A 25,098-nucleotide genomic window follows, 5' to 3' on the forward strand; every position below is an offset into this window, starting at 1 on the left:
TTTCTGTGGGGGTTTTGCTCAAGGAGATATTTGTCAGATACAAGCCCTGGAGCAAATTGTTCCAACCTGTTTGTCAGATATAAGCACTTGAGCAAAGGATCCCAGCCTGTCTCTGTAGTATTGTCTCCTTCCTTGGAAATGAAACACAACTGCTTTTGTTTTTTTCACTTTTTGGCAAATAGGAGCAAAATGCAGTATTTCTCCCCAAGTCATCAAGATCTGTACTACAAGTGTTACTGAAAGGGTGTAGGTGGGGTCCGGCTGCTCACTGCTCAAAAGCCAAAAAACAGGCCAGATTGGTGGAAAGTTTGCTTTATTTCAGGTGTCGGCAACTGGGGGTGGGGGGAGAGGTGGGCAGGTAGGGTGGTGGACATCTGTCCAAAGGCTGACTCCCCTCCTTCCCCTGGCAATAAGTGGGGCAAGAACTTATATAGACAGAAGGAAGGGGCCACATGCAGAAACAGCACAGTCAGCTGCTTCACATTGGTCATTGATGGCCTGGACCACATCATCTTGACTGTTTTAGGTATAGTGAATCTTCAGTTCCAGGGTCCGTTTGTTCCCCCCTTTTTTAGATGAATTCTCAGAAAATTGTGGCAGCTTATGTCATGGGTACAGTTTGGTCATAATGTAGCTAATTTCTTCACCCTAGTGTTTTTGTATCTATAAAACAGCTCTCAGGATGTAGCTCAAAATATTATCTATAGTCCTTGGTGGCTCAGATGGTAAAGAATCTGCCTGCAATGCAGGAGACCCGGATTCAATCCCTGGGTCAGGAAGATCCCTTGGAGAAGCGAATGGCAACTCACTCCAGCATTCTTGCCTGGAGAACTCCACGGATGGAGGAGCCTGGCGGGCTATAGTCCATGGGGTCACAAAGAGTTGGACAAGACCGAGTAACTTTCACTTCTCTTGAGAAAGAACTAAAGGTCCTTGACTATATTTAGTGACCATATTATTCTTTTTTGGTCTCCTTTGACTGTTTTCCTTTATTTCCGTATTTCTCATTTCTCTGATTAAGCTTATTCTTTGACTAAAGTTTCCCACAGACAAAAGGCAGGTAGAGGATGTGGCGGGTGGGGCGTGGGAAGGACCATCGGGTCCTGCTCTGTTTCACAAGCGACCCAGAGCTCTCATTATTTTTTAATCTCATTTTTCCTTTTTAAATAAAATTTTCTTTTCATATTCTGGAAGCTGGACTACAGCTAGTGGAGAACTCACTTTCCAGAATAGTGTCAGGAGAAAATCTGCCGACCCTTCCCCACACTATCCAATGAAATAATTATCACTGGCAAAAAGGATCTTAACTACAATCATTCTAAATCTCTGAAAATTGTCATAAGGGCGTACAGCAAATCAAGAAACTTTTTATTTTTTTTCAAGAAAATCTACTAAATCTCAGTAGGAACAGTGAGAATCTGGGCAGGTAGTGCCACCAAAAGTGGGATCCAGATTTTTGCCACTCAAAAGCCATTGAAGAGGCCAGGTTGATGAAAGCAAAGTTTGCTTTAGTTTGGATGCCAGCAGTCCATAAGAATATAAGAATCCGAAGTTCTCCCTCAAAAGAACCAACTTGATTTTAAACAGAGTGTGGGGATGTTCAAGAAAAAGGGCGCCCTCAAAAACAATGGCACTTTTGGTGGTAAGTAAAGACTCTTACCTCCCTGCAAGGAACACCATAAACTGTAGGTTAGCTAGTTTACCAGAGAGAAACAGCTAAAAAAATCCTGCTTGGGGCAGAACAGATATGAAAGACTGGCTTGAAGGTTGACCTTTGCCAAGGGGCCTGAAAATAATGGGATCAGATTCTGAAGATTTTCATGTCACAGGAGGCCATCAGCCGGTAAGCATGAAGTCCACAGCTTGGTGTAATGACAGTTTCACAGAAAATCCGGGAAAGATCTGGCATACCCTACCCCCTCATCCCAGGATGACTGTGACCATGCACTAAACTGTGCCCTCTAAGGGTGACATCAGAACTGACACACTACAGGGGAAACAGATTTCACTACACTTGAAACTGCCGGGGTGTCATCTCAGGCGGCTCCGAAGAGCATAGTCCCTTATGTCTCAGCACAAAAAGAACTCGGTGAGAGGCAAAGTGATAGATGAGCTTCCCAGGTGGTGCAGTGATAAAGAATCGCTCTGCCAATGCAGGAGATGCAAGAGACTCAATGCAGGAGATGCAAGGTTCAATCTCTGGGTCAGGGTAGATCCCTTAGAGTAGGAAATGGCACTCCATTCCACTATATTTGCCTGTAAGATTCCACGGGCAGAGAAGCCTGGTGGGGGCTATAGTCCATGGGGCTGCAGAGAGTTGGACACAGCTGTATTACTGAGCACACACAGCAGAGTGATAGCTAAGAAGTGATGTATTAGAATAGGATACTTGTGAGGCTTACAAGTAGGTGAACGAGAGGGTATCATGCCCTGGGAACTTATGGGCTGTAGTTTTATAGTCAAAGGAAAAGTGGGGAAGTGGAGAAGAACTTCTTGGTCTTTCTTGAATAGACATCATGTTTCCGTCATCAGCTCCTCCTCCAGTTGACCAGGGGAATTTTCGGCCTGGCGTGCTGTGATTCATGGGGTCGCGGAGAGTCGGACACGACTGAGCGACTGAACTGAACTGAACATGGTCAAGCTAGGCTCACAAGTTGCTGTTTTTGTGTGTGCAGAGCATATGTCCTAGGAATCATTAATTTACTGAGCTCGCTGGGTAGGCTGTGGGTCTCATGCCACCATTGTTTTATTGTTTGGGGGCATGTCTCACGCTTCTGTTTCATGGTTTTGTTGCTAAGCAAGCCTGCTTGGTTTTGTGATTAAGCAAACCTGCTTTCTTGAGTAATCAGTAGCTTAAGGGGTCTCTCATATTTTTTCTACTTACAATCCTCTAGAGGAATTAACTAATCACCTACTTTGACTCTTTACTCTGTCCCTATCACAGTAGTCCAACCAATTCACTAAACAAATAAACAGAAAATCACAATAAAAACAACAAACGCTGGGAGGTAAGGTGAAACAGCAGGAATCAATATCCAGAATTGCAGTGGTGATTTATTTAAATGTTCAGTTTTCAACCTCAAATCATGAGAAATGCAAAGAAACAAGAAAGTATGACCCAGACACAGAAAAAAAAAAAACAAAAAACAGGCAGTAAAAAACACCTGTGATTGGGGGGTGGGGGTGGGAGGTGTGGGGGGGAGGGGGAGATGTTGGTCAGAGGGCACAAAATTTCATTGTAAGATGACTAAGTTCTGGAGGTCTAATGTGTAGAATGGTGACTATACTTAACAAAACTGTATCGTGTACTTGACACTTGCTAAGAGAATAGATCTTAAGGGTTCTTACAACATACATACACACCCAAAGATAACTATGTAAGATAGATTTTAAAAAATAATTTTATTTATTTATTATTTGTTTGTGGCTATAAGGGGTCTTTGTTGCTGTGTGCCGGCTTTTCTCTAGTTGTGGCAAGCAGGGGTTACTGTCTGGTTGCAGTGCTCTGGCTTCTTCTTATTGGTGGCTGCTTTTGTTGAAGAGCACAGACTCTAGGTGTGTGGGCTTCAGTAGTTGCAGCACATGGGCTCAGTAGTTTTGGCTCCCAGGCTCTAGAGCACAGGCTCAGTAGTCGTGGCCCACGCACCACGTGCTCTGTGGCATGTGGGACCTTCCTGGACCAAGATCGAACCTGTGTCTCCTACACTGGCAGGCAGATTCTTTACCACTGATCCACCAGGGAAGTCCCACAGATATTTTAATTGGTTTGACTGTGGTAATCATTTCACAGTGTGTACATGCGTGAAACCATCACACTGTATCTTTTAAATATACATGATTGTCATTATCAATTATACCTCAGTAAGGGCTTCCCTGTGGCACTAGTGGTAAAAAACCTGCCTGCCAATGCAAGAGACATAGAGACATAGGTTTGATCCCCAAGTCAGGAAGATCCCTGGAGAAGGGCATGACAATCCACTCCAGTATTCTTTTCTGGAGAATCCCATGGACAACGGAGGCTGGCAGGCTATAGCCCATAGGGTCACACAAACTCACACTATTGAAGTAACTTAACTTGCACGCATACCTCAATAAAGCTGGGGTAGGGGTTTCAGCTGAAAAAAAAAAGTGCAGTCTAAAAGTTGAGTTGTTATTCAGTCGCTTAGCTGTGTCCAGCTCTTTTTTGATCCCATGAACTGTAGCCCAACAGGCTTCTCTGTCCATGGGATTTCCCAGGCAACAATATTGGAGTGGGTTGCCATTTCCTTCTCCAGGAAATCTTCCTGACCCAGGGATTGAACCTGTGTCTCTTGCATTAGTAGGCAGATTCTGAGCCACTGGGGAAGCCCATGTTGAAAGTTTTGTCAAACATTTATTGATAATTAAAGAAAATCAGATATCCCAAGTTAAGGAATTTATTGCTTTTCTATGTATGGGAAGATCCAAGAGTCTGAGCTCACTGAAATCATTCCTTTGCTATGCACCTCAGCTATCTGGGGGTAGTATCACATCCTAAATTCCCTCAGGGCTCACCAGTGTTGCAGAGACGAAGCCAATTGTGACTCCATGTTGGAAGCTGTTTCTTTGACTTGCTTTTCATTGCTGCTGTTATTATAATCATACATAATGGCTTGCCTCATAGGACCCTACCCCTATGCCTGAATGTTAAACTAAAGTGCCTTTGTTCAGCTCATAGAGAGATAATCTGACCCTGCCTACGTGTGAATGGCTACAAAAAAAGAGATTAACACACCCCTTCCGAAGGCTGGCCCTTCCCAGAGATGTTTTGCAAGACTAAAGACCCTTTTCACTTCCTCACGGCCTCTCCCTCTCTTTTCTGCCTTTTGACTTTAGCTCCTCATTGCTTCTCTCTCTCTGACTCTATGAAAGAATCTGTCATCCAGCCCCTGACAAGATGGTTGCTTTGAGACATTAGTCTGCCATCTTCTCGGTCAGCCTCGGATTTATCAGCCTCTCGTGCAGTGAGCAGAGCGAGCCTGGACTTGGTAACAAACTTGGAAAACTGGCCAATAAAACTGAGAGACGAGATGTTGAGGCAAGGAATACAAATTTATTTGGAAAATCGGCTGACTGAGAAGATGACAGAATAATGTCTGAAAGTAGCCATCTTGTCAGAGTCTGGATGCCAGGTTCTTGTAGAGTCAGAGAGAGACAAGCAATGAAGAACTAAAATCGAAGACAGAATAGAGAGAGAGGCAGTGAGGAAGTAAAAAGGGTCTTCAGTCTTGCAAAACATCTCCAGGAAGGGCCGTCCTGTGGAAGGGGTGTGTTCATCTCTTCTTTTTGTCTAGCTATTCACAGGTGGGCAGGGCCAGATTATCTCTCCATGAGATGAACAAAGGCTCTTTATTTTAATAGTCAGGCATACAGGCAGGGTCCACTGATGCAAGCCATTGTGCATGACTGTAATAACAAAAGCAACAAGAAGCAAGTCAAATAAATAGTTTCTAACATGGAGTCAGAATTGGCTTCTTTATAACAATATGGTTGGTTCTGTTTCTCTGGGGAACCCTGACAGGTACATTATTCAGAAATCAACAAATTCTTAATAGGGTAAACCCAAGAGAGATTTACACCTAGGATTATCATAGTAAAAATGTTTAAAGATCAAAAACATCTTGTAAGCAGCATAAAAAAAAAATGACCCATGACATACAAGGGACTTCCTAAATAAAGTTAAAAGCTGACTTCTCTTCAGAATTAGTGGAGGCCAGAGGACGTGGTGACACTCCCATTATATCAGAAAGTGAAGAGGAACTGAAGAGCCTCCTGACGAACGTGAAAGAGGAGAGTGAAAGAGTTGCCTTAAAACTTAATATTTGAAAAACTAAATCATGGCATCTGGTCCCATTGCTTCATGGCAAATAGATGGGGAAACAATGGCAACGGTGACAGACTTTATTTTCTTGGGCTCCTAAATCACTGTGGATGGTGACTGCAGCCATGAAATTAAATTCTGTGTCCCCTTCCCTGAGTTCCAAAGGGCAGGTTCAGACAGTTGCCAATCATGGAAGGGATGAAATGCAGAGATAAGGGAGGAACAGTCAGAACGCAATAGTGTAGCCTTGGGAGCAAGGCTCTGGTCCCCCCTCAAGGCAGACACAAAACAATATTTTTGAGCTGTTTGTCAAATAGAGAAACCCCTCCAGGTGGGAGAGGGAAGCCGCCCACAGGCGTGTAGACCCAGATAGCTGGAGCCAGAGGCTGAAGATGACCACTCCCACTGACCTCACCACCAACCAGTCAGAAGAATGTCCATGAGCTGATCACACCCTGCTCCTTGAACACTATAAAACTCACTACTCCCTCTAGATTGGAACACACAGTTTTGACGGCTCTGGACCCCTTTGCCTGGCAAGGCAAAAAAGCTATTCTTTTCTACTTCACTCCAAACTCTGTCTCTGAAATTTAATTCAGTGTTGGGACACAGATACCTATTCGGCTTCACCCTCTTCTGGACTCCATGAGCATATTGACTGAAGAAAGCTGCTTTACCAAGTGATTTTTCTAGTCTCCTGATTATGTGGTTTCTGGGGGGCCCAGGTAGGAAGAGGGAGTGGACCCTGTGGCTTAGCTCAGCCCTGTGGGATTCAGTCCCTGGGAGCTTCTCTACAAAGAATCCAAGTCTAGGCAAGCTTCCAGCTCAGTGGGTGTTACAATCACATACTGCTCTCCTTGATGGAGAGTGCTGACATGAGGGGGAAAAAAGCACAATGTGAGGGTTTCGCGGTTGGTTTTATTTGGGGGAAAATGAGGACTATAGCCCAGGAGACTGCATTTCAGATAGCTCTGAGAAACTGCTCTGCAGAGTTAGGGTGGAGAAGGTCAGTATACATGTGATTTGGTGTATACTTTGGTGAAGAGGGAGTTCGTGCATTCAAGCACATTTTTTTTCCCAGAAGACTTCTGCTAGTCATGAAGAGCAGACATCTTCATGAAGGATTTTAGTGCTTTTCTAGATATGGGGAGATACAAGAACTGGGCTCATAAAATTGGCTCCTGAAGATAGCTATTTAAAGACCTGTTCTGCCAGTTTTCCCCAGAGAATAGAGTGTCTCATTTCTGTTCTGCACCCTGAGCTTCTTTCAGGGGGGTGTTCAAAGTCAGCAGCTGCAGCAGCACATCATTTAATCCATGTGGAGGTAGATGGCAAATGCCCTTGGCAAGTGCTGATTTAAGAGGGAAAAATCTCCACCTTGGGGTTATGAAGATGGCTAAATACACAACGAGTAACAGTTGGACAGGGGAGATTGGTAGCAGTTTATTAGTCGTGTGTGAGTCTGTGTGTGTGTGTGCTCAGCTGTGTCCAACTCTTTGCAACCCCATAGACTGTGGCCCATCAGACTCCTCTGTCCACGGGATTTCCCAGGCAAGAATACTGGAGCAGGTTGCCATTTCCTCCTCCAGGTCATCTTCCTGATCCAGGCATGGAAGCCACATCTCCTGCATTGGCGTGCAGATTCTTTACCACTGTGCCAGCTGGGAAGCCACTATTATTCAAGATGCCCCAATTATGTGACAAGATAACAAACTGACAGACTCAACTCTATCCTTTCCTCTTCCTCCTTCCCAAAAGAACTCTAACTTCTTCTAAGAGGCTTCCAGGCTTTTTCAAAACCTGTCCTCACAGAGGGTTTTTTGGCAAGCACAAACAGAAGTTGTCTAGGACAACTTTGGGCTTCCCAGGTGGCTCAGTGGTGAAGAATCCACCTGCCAGTGCAGGAGACACAAGACACATGGGTTTGATCCCTGGGTCAGGAAGATTCCCTGGAGGAGGAAATGGTGATCCACTCCAGTATTCTTGCCTGGAGAAATTCATGGACAGAGGAGCCTGGTGGGACCCCACTCCATGGGGTCCCAAAGAGTTGGACATGACAGAGCAACTAACACTTTTGAACTTGAGGTCTTGTAGACTGGTGAGGTAAAGTTTCATTAATTATTCTTTCAGGGGATTTTTCTCATTCTCTTAATTGAGTCATTCCTCTGCATTTTCATATTACTGAACTTCATCTATCTCTATGAATTTTGGAGAAACTATTACCTGCTGTGGTCTTGAAGGAGTGCTTTTATGTGGGAGCATCCTTGTGTAGTCTGTGTCCAGTATTTTTGTTAAAAGGGCTGGTTAGTGTGGACGCCAGCTGTGTCTTTCCTCCAAGTGTGCTGGCCAGATGCCCTTGGTAGGCTGTGTGTGTTGTGTTGGGGTTTTAGAGACTGTGTAGGATATGAGGTGGGGCTTCCTGTCCACACTGTGCTGTCCCTGCTCTGGTAAGGGTGGGGTCTACTCCCCAGTTGCTGAAGTAGAAGTCCTAAGGGTCTGGTTTGATCAGGCTCCATTGCTGTTGAGTGCATTTCCGGCCCCAAAGGAGAAGATTGCTGTGCAGTCACAGAGGGTCCAAACGCTCCTGCCTAGGCATCCATGGTTCCGTTCAATCCAGCCCAACTCCATAGCCTTTTCTGTTGTGTCAATCTCAGATCCAGGGTATGCCTACGGTGTGGAGTGGTGGTGTGTTTGGAGGTCGGGGTGTTGTGGCTGCAGGAATTGAAGTGGCTGACATTTCCCAAGACCTGTCTTCCCCAGACCCTGGGCTGTAGCTAAACCAAGTCCTCTCCCAGGGCCTATCTGATGTTCAGCGCTTAACCACTGCACCCTCTGTGGCACCACCCAGCCTCTTGTGGAGACTGTGCCCACTAAGGCCTACCCGAGTCATAGGCCAGCCCCCCTTGTCTGTCTGTGCTGAGTGCTTAGTCACTAAATCATGTCTGACTCTTGCAACCCACCAGGCTCCTCTGTCCTTGAGGATTCTCCAGGCAAGAACACTGGAGTGGGTTGCCGTGCCCTCCTCCAGGGGATCCCTCCAGGGGATCTTCCCAACTTGGAGATTGAACCCAGGTCTCCCTCATTAGAAGCGGATTCTTTACCATCTGAGCCACTTATGCACGCTTGCTCCTTGGAAGAAAAGCTAAAACCTAGACAGCATATTAAAAAGCAGAGACATTATTTTGCCGACAAAGGTCCGTCTAGTCCTTTGGTTTTTCCAGTAGTCATGTATGGATGTGGGAGTTGGACTATAAAGAAAGCTGAGCACCAAAAAATTGATGCTTTTGAACTGTGGTGGTGGAGAAAACTCTTGAGAGTCCCCTTGGACTGCAAGGAGATCCAACCAGTCCATCCTAAAGGAAATCAGTTCTGAATATTCATTGAAAGAACTGATGTTGAAGCTGAAACTCCAATACTTTGGCCACCTGATGGGAAGCACTGACTCACGGGAAAAGACTTTCCAGTGATGCTGGGAAGGATTGAAGGCAGGAATAGGGGACAACAGAGGATGAGATGGTTGGATTGCATCACTGACTCAGTGGACATGAATCTGAGCAAGCTCTGGGAGTTGGTGATGGACAGAAAGACTGGCGTGCTGCAGTCTATGGGGCCGCAAAGAGTCGGACAGGACTGAGTGGTTGAACTGAACTGAAAGCAAGTCCTCTCCCAGAGCCCGAGATTCAGTGCTTAGCGGCTGCGCCCTCTTGTGGCGTCTCCTAGTACCTACTCTGATGTCTGCTGTGGCTAGAGACCTGCCCACTGTGTGGGCCCTCCTCAGTGGGCTCTGCGGCTCCCGTCCAATCACACCCCAGCTGCCCTGGTCTGTTTCTGCAGAGCTAGAGAAAACCTTATCCCAGATCTCGCGCCAGCCTTTGGTGTGCTGTGAGTGGGCCAGGGTGTTTGCACCTTCAGGTTGGGAAGTAAAGCAAGGCAACAGCAAGCCACCATGCATGCACTCCTCACAAGTACAGTCTAGCCTTCTCCAGCCCTTTGTCTGTGTCAGTGGATTTCCTGGGAGGCAAGGGGACTTGTCTCCTCCACTTGGGAACCTGATGGGATGCCCTGATTGTAGCTTTACTTGTTCACCCCCAGGGCAAGAGTCCATCTGTATGGACCTTCTCTTCTTTACACATCCCTTCAAGTGTGCAGGTTCCGATGCAATGCCTTTGTTTTCCATCCTACTAGGTTACATGACAGAGAAGGCAATGGCACCCCACTCCAATACTCTTGCCTGGAAAATCCCATGGACGGAGGAGCTGGTAGGCTGCAGTCCATGGGATCGTGAAGAGTCGCACACGACTGAGCGACTTCACTTTCACTTTTCACTTTCATGCATTGGAAAAGGAAATGGCGACCCACTCCAGTATTCTTGCCTGGAGAATCCCAGGGACGGGGGAGCCTGGTGGGCCACTGTCTATGGGGTTGCACAGAGTCGGACACGACTGAAGCGACTTAGCAGCAGCAGCACCAGCAGGTTACATGAAGATCTTTTTTACAGTTTTGGTTGTATAGTTCTTTTGCCGGTTTCCAGTTTTAAATGGAATTTTTTTTCATTTCTCTTTTTGTTCATTATTGGTGTATAGAAAACCAACAGATTTCTGTATGCTAATCTTATACTCTGCAACTTTACTGAATTCATTTATTAATTCTAACACCTTTTTGATAGAGACTTCAGGGTTTTCTTTATAAAGTATCATGTCATCTGCAAACAGTGACAGTTTTACTTCTTCCTTGTAAATCTGGATACCTTTTATTTCTTTTTGTCTAATTGCTGTGGCTAGGACTTTGAACACTGTGTTAAACAGACACCAGCCCCTACTATTTTCTATTTTCCTCGGAGCTCATCTGAGTTGCTACTTGAATCTGCCAGCTTCCTGATTGGAGCCCAGCTTCAAGATCAAGTTGGAACTGATGCCTGGAGGGCAACCGCTAGGAGCTGGGAGAGTCGGGGAAAGGATCCCCAGAGGATCCTCTAAGAGGAGGAAGATGACAGACAGGATGACGGCTGGCTACTTCAGGGATGTGGCCCTCCACAACATGGGGTGATGGAATGAAGGAGTAAGCCGTTGCGTTACATCTGTAAAATGAGCATAATAACTTTACCTCACCTTTTCCTGGGTTTTGACGGGGGGGAATGTTTTATCTGATACTCTACATGGAAAGTACAGATATTTTTATACAGGTATCACCAACTTCTGGACATACTCTGAACCTGAAAATGCATGTGAAAGTAGAAATGTCGAAAGTAGCCTCTGTGTTGGACTTCCTGGGTGGTGCTGTGGATGGGAATCCACTTGCCAAGGCAGGGGACATGGGTTCGATCCCTGGTCTGGGAAGATCCCACAAGCCTCAGAGCAACTAAGCCTGAGTGTCACAACTACTGAGTTTGAGCTGTAGAGCTCCTTAGCTGCAACTACTGGAGCCCGTGCACCTCGAGCCTGTCCTCCGCAACAAGAGAGCCCCCACATTGAGAAACCATCCCACTGAGAAGCCCGAGCACTACAACGAAGACCAGCCCCTCCTTGCTGCAACTAGAGAAAGCCTACGCAAAGCAACAAAGGCCAAGCCCAGCCAAAAATAAATATTACTGAAGAGAAAAAGTAGCCTCTGTGTTACAACCAGGTCTTCCTTCCTAGTTAACTAAAATACTAAATTCCTAAGTGCATGTCATCATTTAGGAACAAACTATATTTACTTTCAGAGTTCAAACCTGTTCCTTGTGTCCAGTGATCCTCACAACTATTCACGTGTGAAGTCGACTGAATTAAGTCCAAAGAGCATCCAATTGAGGTTCAGGGTCCTAATTCTGGTGCAGTTGTATTTCATTTATAGATCAAATACTAAGTTTATGGAACCTAACATTCTTATTTCTGGTACCACCATTTTTGTTTTTAAATTTCCCACTTTATTTTTGCAATCAGGAGAAGCAAAATGAAACAATTTTGGAGTAATCTCTTGAACACTGCTGAGGCCAAAGCTGCCTGGGTTAAGTGAGGTGGGTCTGGTCAGTGGCGCCCTCTTGTGTCAAATGGGAGCATTCTTTGTCGGTAGCTGCACCAGATTCAGCATTTAATGTTCAGAAGTACAGATTGAGTAGTAGCTCAGCGGGTAAAGAATCCGCCTGCGATGGAGGAGACCCCAGTTTGATTCCAGGATTGGGAAGTTCCTCTAGAGAAGGGGATAGGCTACCCACCCCAGTATTCTTGGGCTTCCCTGGTGGCTCAGACAGTAAAGAATCCATCTGCAATGTGGGAGACCTGGGTTCGATCCCTGGGTTGGGAAGATCCCCGGGAGAAGGGCATGGCAACCCACTCCAGTATTCTTGTCTGGATAGAGGAGCTTGGCAGGCTACAGTCCATGGGGTCACAAAGAGTCGGATACCACTGAGCTTAGGCGCAGCACTGAACAAAAGTAGAAATGCATAGGACTGCCGGCATGTCAGTTTAGTGTGTGAGTTTCAGCAGCCAGCAGTCTGACAAAATTAATATAAGAATTAACTGTCCGAACAAGACTTCTGAGCTTTTCCATAGGCGTGAGCCATCAGACTTGGCCCAAGACGTCTTCCTCAGATTTGCAGAAAGCCCTGTACACAGACAAAGTCCAGAACTGTTTTCTGAATGCCTCCTAAGAAGGCTAGAGAAATCTACTGGCAGAAATGGGTATTATAGATGAATGAAAGGAACATGTTATTCGTGTAATGGAGAAATATAATCATTGAAAACACTGATTCTAAGTGAATTGGCATCGTCTTGGATGGATTAAGGTCCCTACTGATGATGGCAAAGAAAAAACTACAAACTTTTCCAGTTCTGAAAGCTAAGGCCTCTGTTTTTGTGGAGAAATGGTGGAATCTGTACATCTGTGAAAGCAGAACCAAGGGTAAGATAGGGGATGGAGAAGAAAATTGTTCTTCCCAAGGATGTGAGGAGGATTGGGGGAGATTTGTGGTTAGTAGGGCTCCAGAGAAAAGAGAGAGAGGCGTGCAGAGGGAAGAGCAGTTGTAAACAACGCAGTGGTTGCTTGCATCCCCAAACCTCAGACTCTCAAAAACCCTGTGTACAAAAATGCGTTTTTTTTTTTTTTTCTGTCACACCACAGAGCATGTAGGATCTTAGTTCCCTGACCAGGGATTGACCCTACACCCCTTGCATTGGAAGCGCAAAGTCTTAGCCACTGGACTGCAGGGAATCCCCCTATTTTTGTTGTTGTTGGTTGGTTTTGCTTTGTTGTTGTATTTCTTTATTTGGCTGGATCAGATGTTGGTTGCCCCACGGCATGTTTTGAGCCATATATATCTAAGCATGTACAATCAGGGTAGGACATTTGGCATTTTGCAACAGTTCATTCCCCTAATGATAAAAGCTGAATGAAGCTTATAGTCTGATGGGAGACAAGGTGGAGGGCTGGGCTTCCCCGGGATGCGGTAAACCCAGTGTCAGCCCGGCACACAGGCTCTGCCCACCCCCACCTGCTCTACCAAAGAAGCCATGTTCTTTCCTGGCTTCTTTTGCTCTCATTTTAACTAGCTTTAAATTTTTTAAAAATAATTTTATTTATATGTTTATTTTTGGCTGTGCTGGGTCGGTGCTGCTGTGCGCAGGCTTTTCTCTGGTTGTTGCCAGTGGGTGCTTACTCTTCCTTGCAGTGCCCTGGGCTTCTCATCGTGGCAGCTTCTCTTGTTGCAGAGCGCAGGGGGCGCTAAGTGGGCAGGCTTCAGTAGCTGTGGTGGGCTTCAGCAGTTGCAGCTCTCCAGCTCTAAAGCACAGGCTCAGTAATGGCGGTACACATGATAAATTCAACATCACAAATGTTGAAATTCAAGTGTTCTGGGATGCTGAGCTGGAAGTGTCCAGCTGGTATTCCAGCTGGAATTCAGATATATGGGTCTGGAGTCTGTGAAACAGATTGGTGGATCTGGGGAGTCTCCAAATGATAGGTGGTGACTGACATGGATTAAGAATTAATTCTTGTTAGGAAGTTGAGATGGAGAAGGACAATATCAGGAAGGGGGAGAGGGGAACCATAAAAATACAGAGGGCATTGCATATTCAGAAAATAACTAGAAGTCGTGTATGAATGTAGCCACGGGAAGACTCTTGAGAGAGTTCCTTGTACAGGAAGGAAATCAAACCAGCCAGTCCTAAAGGAAATCAACCCTGAATATTCATTGGAGGGACTGATGCTGAAGCTGAAGCTCCAGCACTTTGGCTACCTGATGCAAACAGCTGACTCATTAGAAAAGACCCTGATGCTGGGAAAGATTGAGGGCAGGAGGAGAAGAGGGGCAACAGAGGGTGAGATGGTTGGATGGCATCACCGACTCAATGGACATGAGTTTGAGCAAACTCTAGGAGATTGTGAAGGACAGGGAAGCCTGGTGTGCTGCAATCCATGGGGTTGCAAAGAGTCAGACATGACTTAGTGACTGAACAATAGCAGTGGATGTGGCTTGGGATGGAGCTTGGGATAAAGGGGGATGAAGGAATGGCGAGGGACAGACGGACAAGACAGAGGAAAGAAATGTCGGGACAGATTTTGCACGGTCTTGATGGCTTCCCCTGGCAGTAGGACTGCCCAGATGAAGCAAAAGACCTGAGAATCTTAGTTTTGTCCTCCAACTCAAGCCAAGTACGGTAGGCCTCTGCAACATCTGATCTCTGAGGTCCTGCTTTCTCCAGCTGACCCAGAATCTTCACCCAGCCCACTCTAGGGGCTGCCTATACCTCTACCTCCATGAAGCAGAGAAAAGGCAATTCATTCATTCCTTCATGCAGGGAAAAAAAATGTACTGGGGTGGCCACAAAGTGCATTCTGGTTTTTCCATAACAGCTTATAGAAAACCCAAGTGAGTTTTCTGGCCACCCCAGTATTAAACACCTGTTGTGTGTCAGCATGCTCTCAGGCAGCGAGGACACAGCAGTAGTCAAGACAGGCTGAAACAGCACTTTCATGGAGCTTAAAGTCTAATGGGGGAGAAGAGCACTCAGTAATCACAAGAGTGACAAATACGTCTATTCTGGATCCTGCATTCTATGGTTTACGTAATGAAGGGTCCAAGAGAGGTGGGCAAGGAAGAGGGAGATGCAGGCTAGGAGACCACTGCCACCAGTCATGTCTGCAGCCCGCCAGGCTCCTCTGTCCATGGGATTCTCCAGGCAAGAATACTGGAGTGGGTTGCCATGCCCTCCTCCAGGGGATCTTCCCGACCCAGGGATCAAACCCACATCTCTTACATTGATAGGTGGGTTCTTTACCACTAGCACCACCTGGGAGGCCCCGTCTTCCAAAAGTTCCAGCGTAATACCAGGTAGATGCTTCGCTGCACCCATATTCCAGCAGTCACAGATCGTGGCTGTAGATCCTTTTTCCATGTCCATATCAGGTACATTCTCCTGTCACCCATCCGAGTTTGCCATCTGTTTCCTGCCCAAACCATGATTGATATGGACCTTTATGAAAAGATGATTGACAGAAGTGAGCAGGGTTAGGCAACAACAACAACAAAAATAAAGTTGGGGCATCCAGGTTTAGCAACAGTAAGAAATCATCATCCTTCTTAGGCCTCAGAGGGGGAGGGGGAGGAAGCCATGCTGCCAGAGCCTGGTGGAGAACTGGAGCCATAAGGAGAGACACTCAACAGAAACTGTCCTGTCAAGACCCAGCCAGCATCAAAACCGTGGTAGGAAGGCAATAGGAGGAATGATTACTCCAGTCTCAATCTGTCTGTGTGTGTTCCCTTCTCCAGGCTTCCACTGGCCGAACACAATCTGAAGCCAAACCCAACCAGCCTTCAAGGTGATCAGCTCAATACAGATCAGCCTTCTGAGGCCTCCAACCAAAATAAAAGGGCTCATACAGAGAACCAAATAAAAAAATAACCAGCTAATCACACCTCACTGTCATGAACACTTTAAAAAGAGACTAGATGGCTTTTAAAATTTATTACAGAGAGTATATATGTTATGTTGGCAACTTGATTTTTGAAAGAAAAGGCAGAGAGCCACAGGAAAGCGCCAGGCCCAGGGCATATCAGTCCTCACAGTATGGTGTGCTGGGGGTTGCCAGAGCATCAACATGCCGGATCAGGCACCTGATCAGCACAATCCATTGTGAGGAATCACGGATTGTTTCTGAGGTTCTAGAAGCCCCAGACTCTGAGGTTCAGCACTGGGAGCCTCTGCTCACAGTTTTTCTTCACTGCTTATGGGTGCCCCACACCAGGGGCCCCTCTTGCCCAAAATCCAGATGAAGAATTTCCTTCTACTAGTGAGTCTGTGTTTCCTTGGATCTGCCAGAGGTGAGTCCTCTCTCTTGGCTCTAGGTGGACATGGAAGAGGCCTCTTTAAGGCCCTTGAAGAAGGAAGCCCAGTATCCCAGACCATTCTGACTGGGAAGTAGGAGTGGCTGAACAAGTTCAACTCAGAGTTACTGAATCGGTTGATCCCTCCTAGTTGACGGCTTCACCATCAGAGACTAGCTTGGCACAGTCTCATTCCTAATACTTTCAGCCCCTCAGTGTTGTATCTGATGCTCGGTCTAGGGTTCTGAAAGTCTGCGAAGGTTTGCTGCAGTGAGATGAGTATGTGGGATCCTTGTGTAGGTAAGGTAGAAGGAAAGACACAGGAGAAGGGAATGAGCTGTGCCTGAAAGTCTTCCCGGGGCCAGAGATCCGAGAAGCCTCCCCTTCCTGGTTCTGGTCGATCCGTTCAGTCACCCGTTTTTCCTCTTTCAGGATCCCCATTCAGGGTGAGCTCTGTTTCCTTCTTCCTCCTGCAGAAGTGTGAGGCCATGAGTTTCGAGCTCTCTGTGAAATGAGAGTGTTTTCTGTAATGTTGGTTCTCTGAGACTTTATCTTTTGCCCTCTTCAGTTTTCAAAAATTGACTCGGAAACAAGCTCCACGGTTACCAGGTGGTAGCGTGTGCCAAGCACTTGGTGAGGCAGTGAGCCATAAATGATAAGAATGACTGAGAAAGGAGTGCGCTTTTTCAAGCCTCTTTTTTTCGGTATCAAAAATCTCTTTGTTAAAACTTCTGTTCACTTTTGAAGAATAAGTCAAGCAGGTAGTATTTCTGTAACACCTTTTTAAAATTAAAAACTCCTAAAAGCCTTGGTCGGATTTCCCAGGTGGCACCAGGGTAAGGAACCCGCCTACCAATGCAGGAGATGCAGGTTCTATCCCTGGGTCAGGAAGAGCCTCTGGAAAAGGAAATGGCAACCCACTCCAGTATTCTTGCCTGGAAAAATCCCAGGGACAGACCAGCCTGGCAGACTCACAGGGTTGCAAAGAGTGTACACAGCTGAGCACTTATGCAAAAGCCTTAGTCTATCTTATCTTTCCTTCCTTTATCAACATATTCTAATGCTAGTCTTTTGAAAGTCATCGGTTATAAGGACTTCAAATCACTCAAGATACACACACACACACAAATTCTTACAGCATTATAATCAGGATGATACTGACTATATTATATTCCTCTCAGCTTTTTGATAGGATTAATAACATACTCATCATTAAAGTCTATTCCCCACCCTCTTCTAGGTTATTCAGCCTAAATAAGTTACTCAAAGAGTAATAATAATTTAAAAAAGAGTAATAATCAAATTGTCTGCATGCAAATTGTCTACACTTAATAAAATAAAAGCTGTACTTATGGAGTATTTATCTGTCGGTCATTGATAAACTGGATTAAATGTAGAAGAGACAGGTCAGAAGAGAATGACCAGCTAAGAGTTTTGTAAGTCCAAATGCAAGGTCAGGAGGAGGAAAAATTAAAGTTAATTGAGCACTTCAGCAATGGACTAGGCACTTCACAATTTACCTTACTGAAAACCCATGACAACTCCATGAAGTAGGAATAAATGGGAGTAAATGGTATATCAAAAGGAATCTCAATGCAGAGATATAGAAGTACACAATATTTTTATCTTAATAATTCACAGCAACTTGGTTTTTGGTTCCCAACCACATGGATAGGGGATTGGGTGTGGGAAAAAACATGAACTTGCCAAATAAAGGTCTTAATCCCTTCTGGTAATTTTCGTGGCCTCATTATATATTTGTCATCTCTAGTTTCACATTCATTTTGTTTGGAGTTTAAAATCTTCCACCCTGGTTTCAGCTAGAATTACGCAGCTGCTGAAACACTGCAGAATCTCTCTCCCTTGTATCTCCATTCCGACCTTTCACCCACAGGGGAACCGGAGGGAGGTGAGCGGTAGAATTCTGGTTACATGAACGATGGGACATTGATTTCCTGATGCTGGCTTTGTCAGAGAGGCACAGGCGCTTTTGGTGCCCCTGTGCCCACTCAGGGTACACAGATCCACACAAATATTGCGGATCTTAAAATTCTTCCCTTCAATCACTAAGGTAGTCTCTGCGGTTCCTTAACACCCCTGGCCTTCATGGTCCCTCGAGCAATCGGCTGACTGCCTCCAGCCTCTGCAGTATCTTCAGGTGCTTGACCAGACCCGCAGGAACCTAGCGATCCCACAACATTCGCCTTGCTCCACAGGAAAGGACTCCTTACCCGGACAGCCTCTCTCACCTCACCACCTCTCTTCTATTACTTCTCCATCCCAGGAGCATCCGCTCAATCTGATGAGCTTCTTGGCTCTATGGATCATCAAGCATCAGTTCAGCAACTCTCAAGTGACTACTTTTCACTTGCAAACCCTTCAGATGAGGCTTTATATGAGACTTCTTCAGTCGACAACACTTTGAGTGAGCATGGTTCAAGTGAGACCGCTGCAGCCCAACGTGCTTCCGGCGAGTCGCTGGCAGTTGAACACGCAAGTGGGCCCGCTTCAGTGGATCACGCTACTGCGGCTGAGCATGCTCCAGGGGAGGCTGCTGCAGGTGAGCACACTCTGAATGAGCACACTTCTGGCGAACAACCTTCTGTGGAACAACCTATAGGTGAGCAGCCTCTAGGCGAGCAGTCTGTCGGTGAACAGGCCATAGGCGAACAGCCCACGAATGAACAGGTTGCAAGTGATAAGTCTGCAGGGGAACAGTCTGCAGCTGAACCCATCTCAGCAGAACAGGTCTCAGGTGAAGCACCAGGGGAACAGCCCTCAGACCTCCCGCCTTCAAGCACATTTTCAGGTGAGTCATATTTACATGGGTGCCCTTCCTTGACTTTCGGTGGGAAGTAGGTGTCACATCAAGAGAGCCAGTTTTAAGGCATTCAGAAGAAAGAACAGTTCAGACACAGAACAAACAACTCTCTCAAAGAATCTCTTTACATTTTTTTGCAATAATCCCCAGAGGCAGAATTCAGGTGTTGTGGGGCTTTTGAAGGCTAAACAGTTCAGAGGGCCCTCTTTAAGAAAAACAGAATACAAACTGCCAGCTGTCCCTGCAACTTCATTCCACACAAGAAATTATGAAAATGAATGCCCACAGCTCCACTGGAAGAAGGGGCTCATGGAAGACAACCTTGGTGAGCTTCAGGCTAAATTGGCCTGTTCCCAAACTATGTTAAAATCTTTGCAAATCCTCCAACAACATAGCTAGCACCAGAACTGGTAGCTCTGGGCTTTTTTTGTCTGAACATGATGTCACTGTAAATAATAAACAATCATTAATAATAGAAAAGTTTTATTTGAGCCAAACTGAGGACTAGTTGACTTCACAGATTAGTCTGAGAAACAGCCCTGGAGAAGCAGTTTTCGGCACAGTTTTATATCTCGTCCAGACAAGGCATATTGAACAAGTCAGGGATATATTTCTTCACGGTTTTAAAAAACACAACAGACCAGTTCATACACATACAGCACATACAGTTTGGGGTCCCCGCCTGGAAAGGGAGTTTAATCATCAATGGAGGACTAGAATCGGTGTCCCAGAAAGAAGGGTATTTAATCTTTATTTTTAATGTGGACTTTTTTAACTTCTGGTCAATGTGACCTTTTCTTTAATAATTAAAGGAGATGTACAATGTATGTTTGATAGGCCACAAAGAAGCTATTGTAGTTTGCAAAAAATTCAAGTTAACTCATGTATAAGCCAGAATGACTTCTCTAGTACTCTTGCCTAGAAAATCCCATGATGGAGGAGCCTGGTAGGCTGCAGTCCATGGGGTCGCTAAGGGTCGGACACGACTGAGCGACTTCACTTTCACTTTGACACATTGGAGAAGGAAATGGCAAAACCCACTCCAGTGTTCTTGCCTGGAGAATCCCAGGGACGGGGGAGCCTAGTGGGCTTCCGTCTATGGGGTCACACAGAGTCGGACACGACTGAAGTGACTTAGCAGCAGCAGCAGCAGACCTCAATATGTGAACGTTTCTTTTATCAATGGAAAGTAAAGCATGCCAACACCTTTGTCTGCAAGATAGAGAAATAAGTTCCCAGGACAACCGCAGTTCTTTGGCTCTTACAAGGGTTTCTTCAAGGAAGGAAAACAAGATTTAAGGTTTAACGTCTCAAGTTATTACTAGACACAAACACTTTATGTTCACCCCATTTGTGTAAGCAGCAGTATTCCAAATGTTCAGAAGAGAGAAGTGAGGTTTACCTCATCTGGCTAGAAAGAAGCAAACCTTGGATTCACAACGAAGCATGACTCCAAAGCCCATATTCTTTCCTCGTTATGCTTCCCTAATTAGGAAACTGGCAGTGGAGACAGGCAATATTGAGTCATTTCAGAGAGGCTTTGCCTTTGTGACACACTGCCCTGACTGAGGTGAATTTGAGAGCAGAGAATTGATACAGACACTTTACGTTTGCAACATTAGAACATTCCAACATAGTCTTTTTTTTTTTTTTAGGCTGCCTTTTTTTTAAAAAAAAAGCAATTCCTCTTTTCTTTGTTATTTACTTTTGATGCATACCATTTAAAAAGGCTTTATTGAATTTTACAGTACTGCTTCTGTTTTATGTTTTGATCTGTTGGCCTTGAGGCATGTGGGTTCTTAGCTCCCAAACTAGGGATTGAACCCTCCCCTCCCCCTGCCTTGGAAGGAGGAGTCTTAACCACTGGATCACCAGGGAAGTCCTTCAGTTCAGTTCAGTTCAGTCACTCAGTCGTGTCCGACTCTCCGCGACCCCATGAATCACAGCACGCCAGGCCTCCCTGTCCATCACCAACTCCCGGAGTACACTCAAACTCATGTCCACAGAGTAGGTGATGCCATCCAGCCATCTCATTCTCCGTCGTCCCCTTCTCCTCCCGCCCCCAACCTTTCCCAGCATCAGAGTCTTTTCCAGTGAGTCAACTCGTCGCATGAGGTGGCCAAAGTATTGCAGTTTCAGCTTTAGCATCAGTCCCTCCAATGAACATCCAGGATTGATCTCCTTTAGAATGGACTCGTTGGATCTCCTTGCAGTATAAGGGACTCTCAAGAGTCTTCTCCAACACCACAGTTCAAAAGCATCGATTCTTCGGCGATCAGCCTTCTTCACAGTCCAACTCTCACATCCATACATGACCACGGGAAAAACCATTGCCTTGACTAGACGGACCTTGGTTGGCAAAGTAATGTCTCTGCTTTTTAATATACTATCAAGGTTGGTCATAACTTTCCTTCCAAGGAGTCCTTAACACAGCTTATTAATCAGTCAAATTTTACTGCAAGTGTCTGTGCCTTGTGGATAAGTGAGAGTATCGTGAAGAGTATGAACGTCACGTGAAAAGTTCCATTGCTCCTATTGAGTTAGACGCAGCAGAAGGGCATCTAATGATCAATGTCCAGGAACCCACTGGGCTATGAATTAAAGTCAGTACTAGAGGGAGAAAGGTGGGATTCATCAGCAATAAATATCATAGATGAAGCAGTAAGGATGAAGTCATTCTCTCTGGTATGGAAGAGAAAAGATGCTTTTTCAGACCCATGAAATGGTTCTAATTGTCCATCATCCCTTCCCAGATGTGTGACTCAAGGATCACATCTGGATCACAGGGTTATTCCATCAGGCTGATCTTAAATTTTTCAGGCCCATCATTAAGCTGCCACACATGCTCTTATATGAATGACCAAGGAAAATGTCTTCGTGGAGAGGGAGTCTGCTCCACTCAGAATGCCCAGCAGTGCATGTTAAAGAAGATCTTTGAGGGTATGTGGGGACTTCATGGGCTGGTCTTTGACAGAGAACTCACTCATCGCCCAGCTTGAGTACTGATGGGGGAGGGGGTGGTTAGGGTGGCAGGGGCCAGAGGAGGGATCAAGCTGGGATTCCCTAGAAACTTAGAGATTCAAGAGGACCTCAATTCTTTCAAGAATCAAGAGTAGAATTCCAGCTATTGAGAGAGAGGCCCTTCCCCAAAGGCCTCCGATGTCTTAAAAGAAGACAGGGAGACTGTCTCTTCCTATTAATGTGAGTTGCCCCTTGAGCCAGTGCAACATTGACTGAAGCTCAGGAATGTGTCTGTCTTGTTCATGGCTATATATTCCTAGCACTTAGCACAATGCCCAGTCCATGGTAGGCATTTAGTAAATATTGAATAAATGAATTAAGTAGTCAACAGTTATCCGCTAGTCTGTGTTCACAAGTTGCCAGACCTGCCTGAGTGTATTCCCAGACCTCTCTACCCTTATACTCAGTCCCTGGGCTCGGTTGCTCAGAGGTGTCCAACACGTTGTGACCCCATGGACTATAGCCCACCTGGCTCCTCTGACCATGGGATTCTCCAGGCAAGAGAATGGAGTGAGTTGCCATTTCCTACTCCAGGGGATCTTCCTGACCCAAGGCTCGAACGTGCACCTCCTGTGTCTCCTGCATTGGCAGGCGGGTTCTTTCCCATAGTGCAACCTGGAAAGCCCATATTCAGTCCTTATCCCTCACATAAGGGAAGGGACCTTGGTTACTTTATCCTGTGAACCCCTTTGACTGACTTTCCTTGTGGTTTGTCTGGTCCCTCACTAGACAGAGTAGGCAACTGATGGTGAAACAGCCCAGAAGAAGCAGGTGGAAGGGGAGGGGAGAAAGAGTATGCAAGCTGGAGGACTTGGTTGTGCCTGTGCAGGGATTCTGGGGACCATGGATGAAAGGTAAGATTCAACAAGGAAGCTCCGTGCTCTTTACAGTCTGTCTCTGCTTCTTTCAGGTGGAAAACTTCAATTCATGGTTCAGGGCTGTGAGAACATGTGCCCATCCATGAACCTCTTCTCCCACGGAACCAGGATGCAAATTATATGCTGTCGAAATCAATCTTTCTGCAACAAGATCTAGCAGTCCATGCCCAGGCTTCTTCATCTGACTCAGGCAGCAAAAATCCTCCACCACACTAATGGACTCAATTTATATTTAGTGTCTTCCCCAGGCAACTGCTAATTACATCTTTCTCTGCCTGTCAGACCAGAAGCTCTAATATCCTATCTTTCCTCTCCATGCCGTTACCCATCCTTCTCTGCCCTCCATCTTTCCTATTCCTTTACCCCATCTCGTGACATTCTTTTCTTTCTCAATAAATTTTCATAATTAAAGAATATTGACTCTAGGCAGACATATTTTCCCATCAACCAGGGGCAGAGTCACCCTGAGCTTCCTTCTGCTCCACACACTAAAGTGGTTGCAATTTTTTAAAAGATTTATTTCATTATTTTTGTTTATTTTTGGCTGTGGTGGGTCTTTGTTGCTGTGTGTAGGCTTTCTCTAGTTGAAGCTGCAGAGCACAGGATCTAGGCACGCAGGCTCAGTAGTTACAGCGCACTGGGTTTAGTGGCCCCGTGGCATGTGGGATCTTCCCAGAGCAGGGATCAAATCCGTGTCCCTTGCGTTGGCAGATGGATTCTTTACCACTGGACTGCCAGGGAAGCCCAAAAGTGGATGCATTTTTAAACAACTCCACAGTCCTCAAAGTGAAGGGGTCCCCCAGGGCAGGGACCATGAAGAGGAATGCAAAGTAGGTGTTGACTTTTTAGGAGCTTAAAATAATATTGCAAGTCCTTGTCTCTGACCCCAACCTTTCCATCCCTATGGAAACCAAACTCACTTCTACTTACCACGATGTTCAAAACCCACCCCTTCTTGGGACCCTGAGAGTTATAAGTGGAGACTCTATGCTTAACAGAATGATAACAATGATTCCTTTTAATTTATCTGCTACATAAATAGAACAGGTCATAATTATCTTAACTAAATCTTTTTCTTACACACAGTGTCACTGGTTTGTCTCAGCATAGAGGGGCAGGTGGAAATTGCATACAGCTCCTCTCATCTTGTATTAGAGTTCCACTCTTCAAAGTGTTTTCACATCGGATCCGCTGAGAAGAGCCCAGAAAGAGCAGGCAGGAAAGATAGCATCATCCTGAGTTCACAAGTAAGAAAGTCTGACATAGAAATCTTTTATATATTCAGATTCCATGTCATCCCAAACATATCAAGGTTACAGAGCAGCAGTGAGCCAGGGCCAAAGCTGCATGGTCTCAATCTGAGCAAATAGAACAGTAGAAATATTAGCTAAAACAGTTCTTTCAACACCAAAATCAAACCTCTGTCCCACACAAGCCCATTTCTTATCAGCCACTGCTCCCCACACCTCTGTTTAAAAGCCCCTGAAAAATCAGTGTTTTTGCTCTGGTTCTTATCAAGGATTCTTTCTGTGTGTTTGTAGGAAAGATTTACTTGAAGAAATATTACAACATATAAAAACATTAGGTCTTAATTTCCACTCAAAGAGTGCTAAATTTGATATGATACATAACAAAAAATTTTTAAAATCCAGAATGGATACAGTACTGCACAGTTTGATCACTAAGTCAAATTAGGTGATAAGCAAACCTCACAGAACAGTCTCTTGTCAGCCAAGGTCAAAAACACCACGTACAACACATCTGAATTGACAGATTTAAAAATATATTAAAAATATAACAATGGCGCTGCATGTTGGGAACCCCTGGTGTCAGAAACAAAGAGAAATAAAATCCTACTAACAGTATAGATATTTTTTTGATGGAGGGAGATAAATATTAGCTAAATGTATTAAACATAGCTAAGCCTACTGTGCTGTGCTTAGTCATTCAGTTGTGTCCGACTCTTTGTGAACCCATGGACTGTAGGCTGCCAGGCTCTGCTATCCATGGGATTCTCTATGCAAGAACACTAGAGTGGGTTGCCATGCCCTCCTCCAAGCGATCTTCCCAAACCAGTACTCCCACACTGCACGAGGATTCTTTACCGTCTGAGCCACCAGGGAAGCCTAATCTATTAGCTATGTATTTTGAGGAAATAAATTCAAATATGTTGTAACAATTGAAGGGTAGGGGAGTTTTGGCTTCCAATAATGGTGGATTATTCAATATCACAGTATTC

The 25,098-nt window shown here is 45.4% G+C and overlaps 1 protein-coding gene across 4 annotated transcripts; it reads left to right on the forward strand.

The window, feature by feature from the left end:
* Positions 1-16,084: 16,084 nt before the first annotated feature.
* On the forward strand, positions 16,085-23,329 carry LOC129548479 (acrosomal protein SP-10-like). 4 transcript variants are annotated; one of them, XM_088832312.1, is made up of 5 exons: positions 16,085-16,136; positions 18,424-18,492; positions 18,685-18,948; positions 21,781-21,900; positions 22,892-23,329. In XM_088832312.1, the coding sequence occupies exons 1-5, from the start codon at positions 16,085-16,087 to the stop codon at positions 23,014-23,016; spliced, it is 630 nt and encodes a 209-aa protein (XP_088688438.1). In that variant the 3' UTR covers positions 23,017-23,329. The 4 variants fall into 4 exon arrangements, with proteins under 4 accessions (XP_088688438.1, XP_088688439.1, XP_055270974.2 ...); XM_088832313.1 differs by having other exon boundaries at positions 18,424-18,487; positions 18,725-18,948; XM_055414999.2 differs by having other exon boundaries at positions 18,424-18,948.
* Positions 23,330-25,098: the final 1,769 nt, after the last annotated feature.

Source organism: Moschus berezovskii, chromosome 25 (genome assembly GCF_049115385.1).
Source record: "Moschus berezovskii isolate FMDL1 chromosome 25, NW_MosBer_1.0, whole genome shotgun sequence".
Taxonomy (NCBI): Eukaryota; Metazoa; Chordata; class Mammalia; order Artiodactyla; family Moschidae; genus Moschus; species Moschus berezovskii.

Coding starts and splice junctions, on each gene's coding strand:
- LOC129548479 (XM_055414999.2), top strand. CDS start 16,085: ATGAAGAATTTCCTTCTACTAGTGAGTCTGTGTTTCCTTGGATCTGCC. Junction 16,137..18,423: donor TTTCCTTGGATCTGCCAGAG/GTGAGTCCTCTC, acceptor TCTCCATCCCAG/GAGCATCCGCTCAATCTGAT. Junction 18,949..21,780: donor GCCTTCAAGCACATTTTCAG/GTGAGTCATATT, acceptor TAAATTTTTCAG/GCCCATCATTAAGCTGCCAC.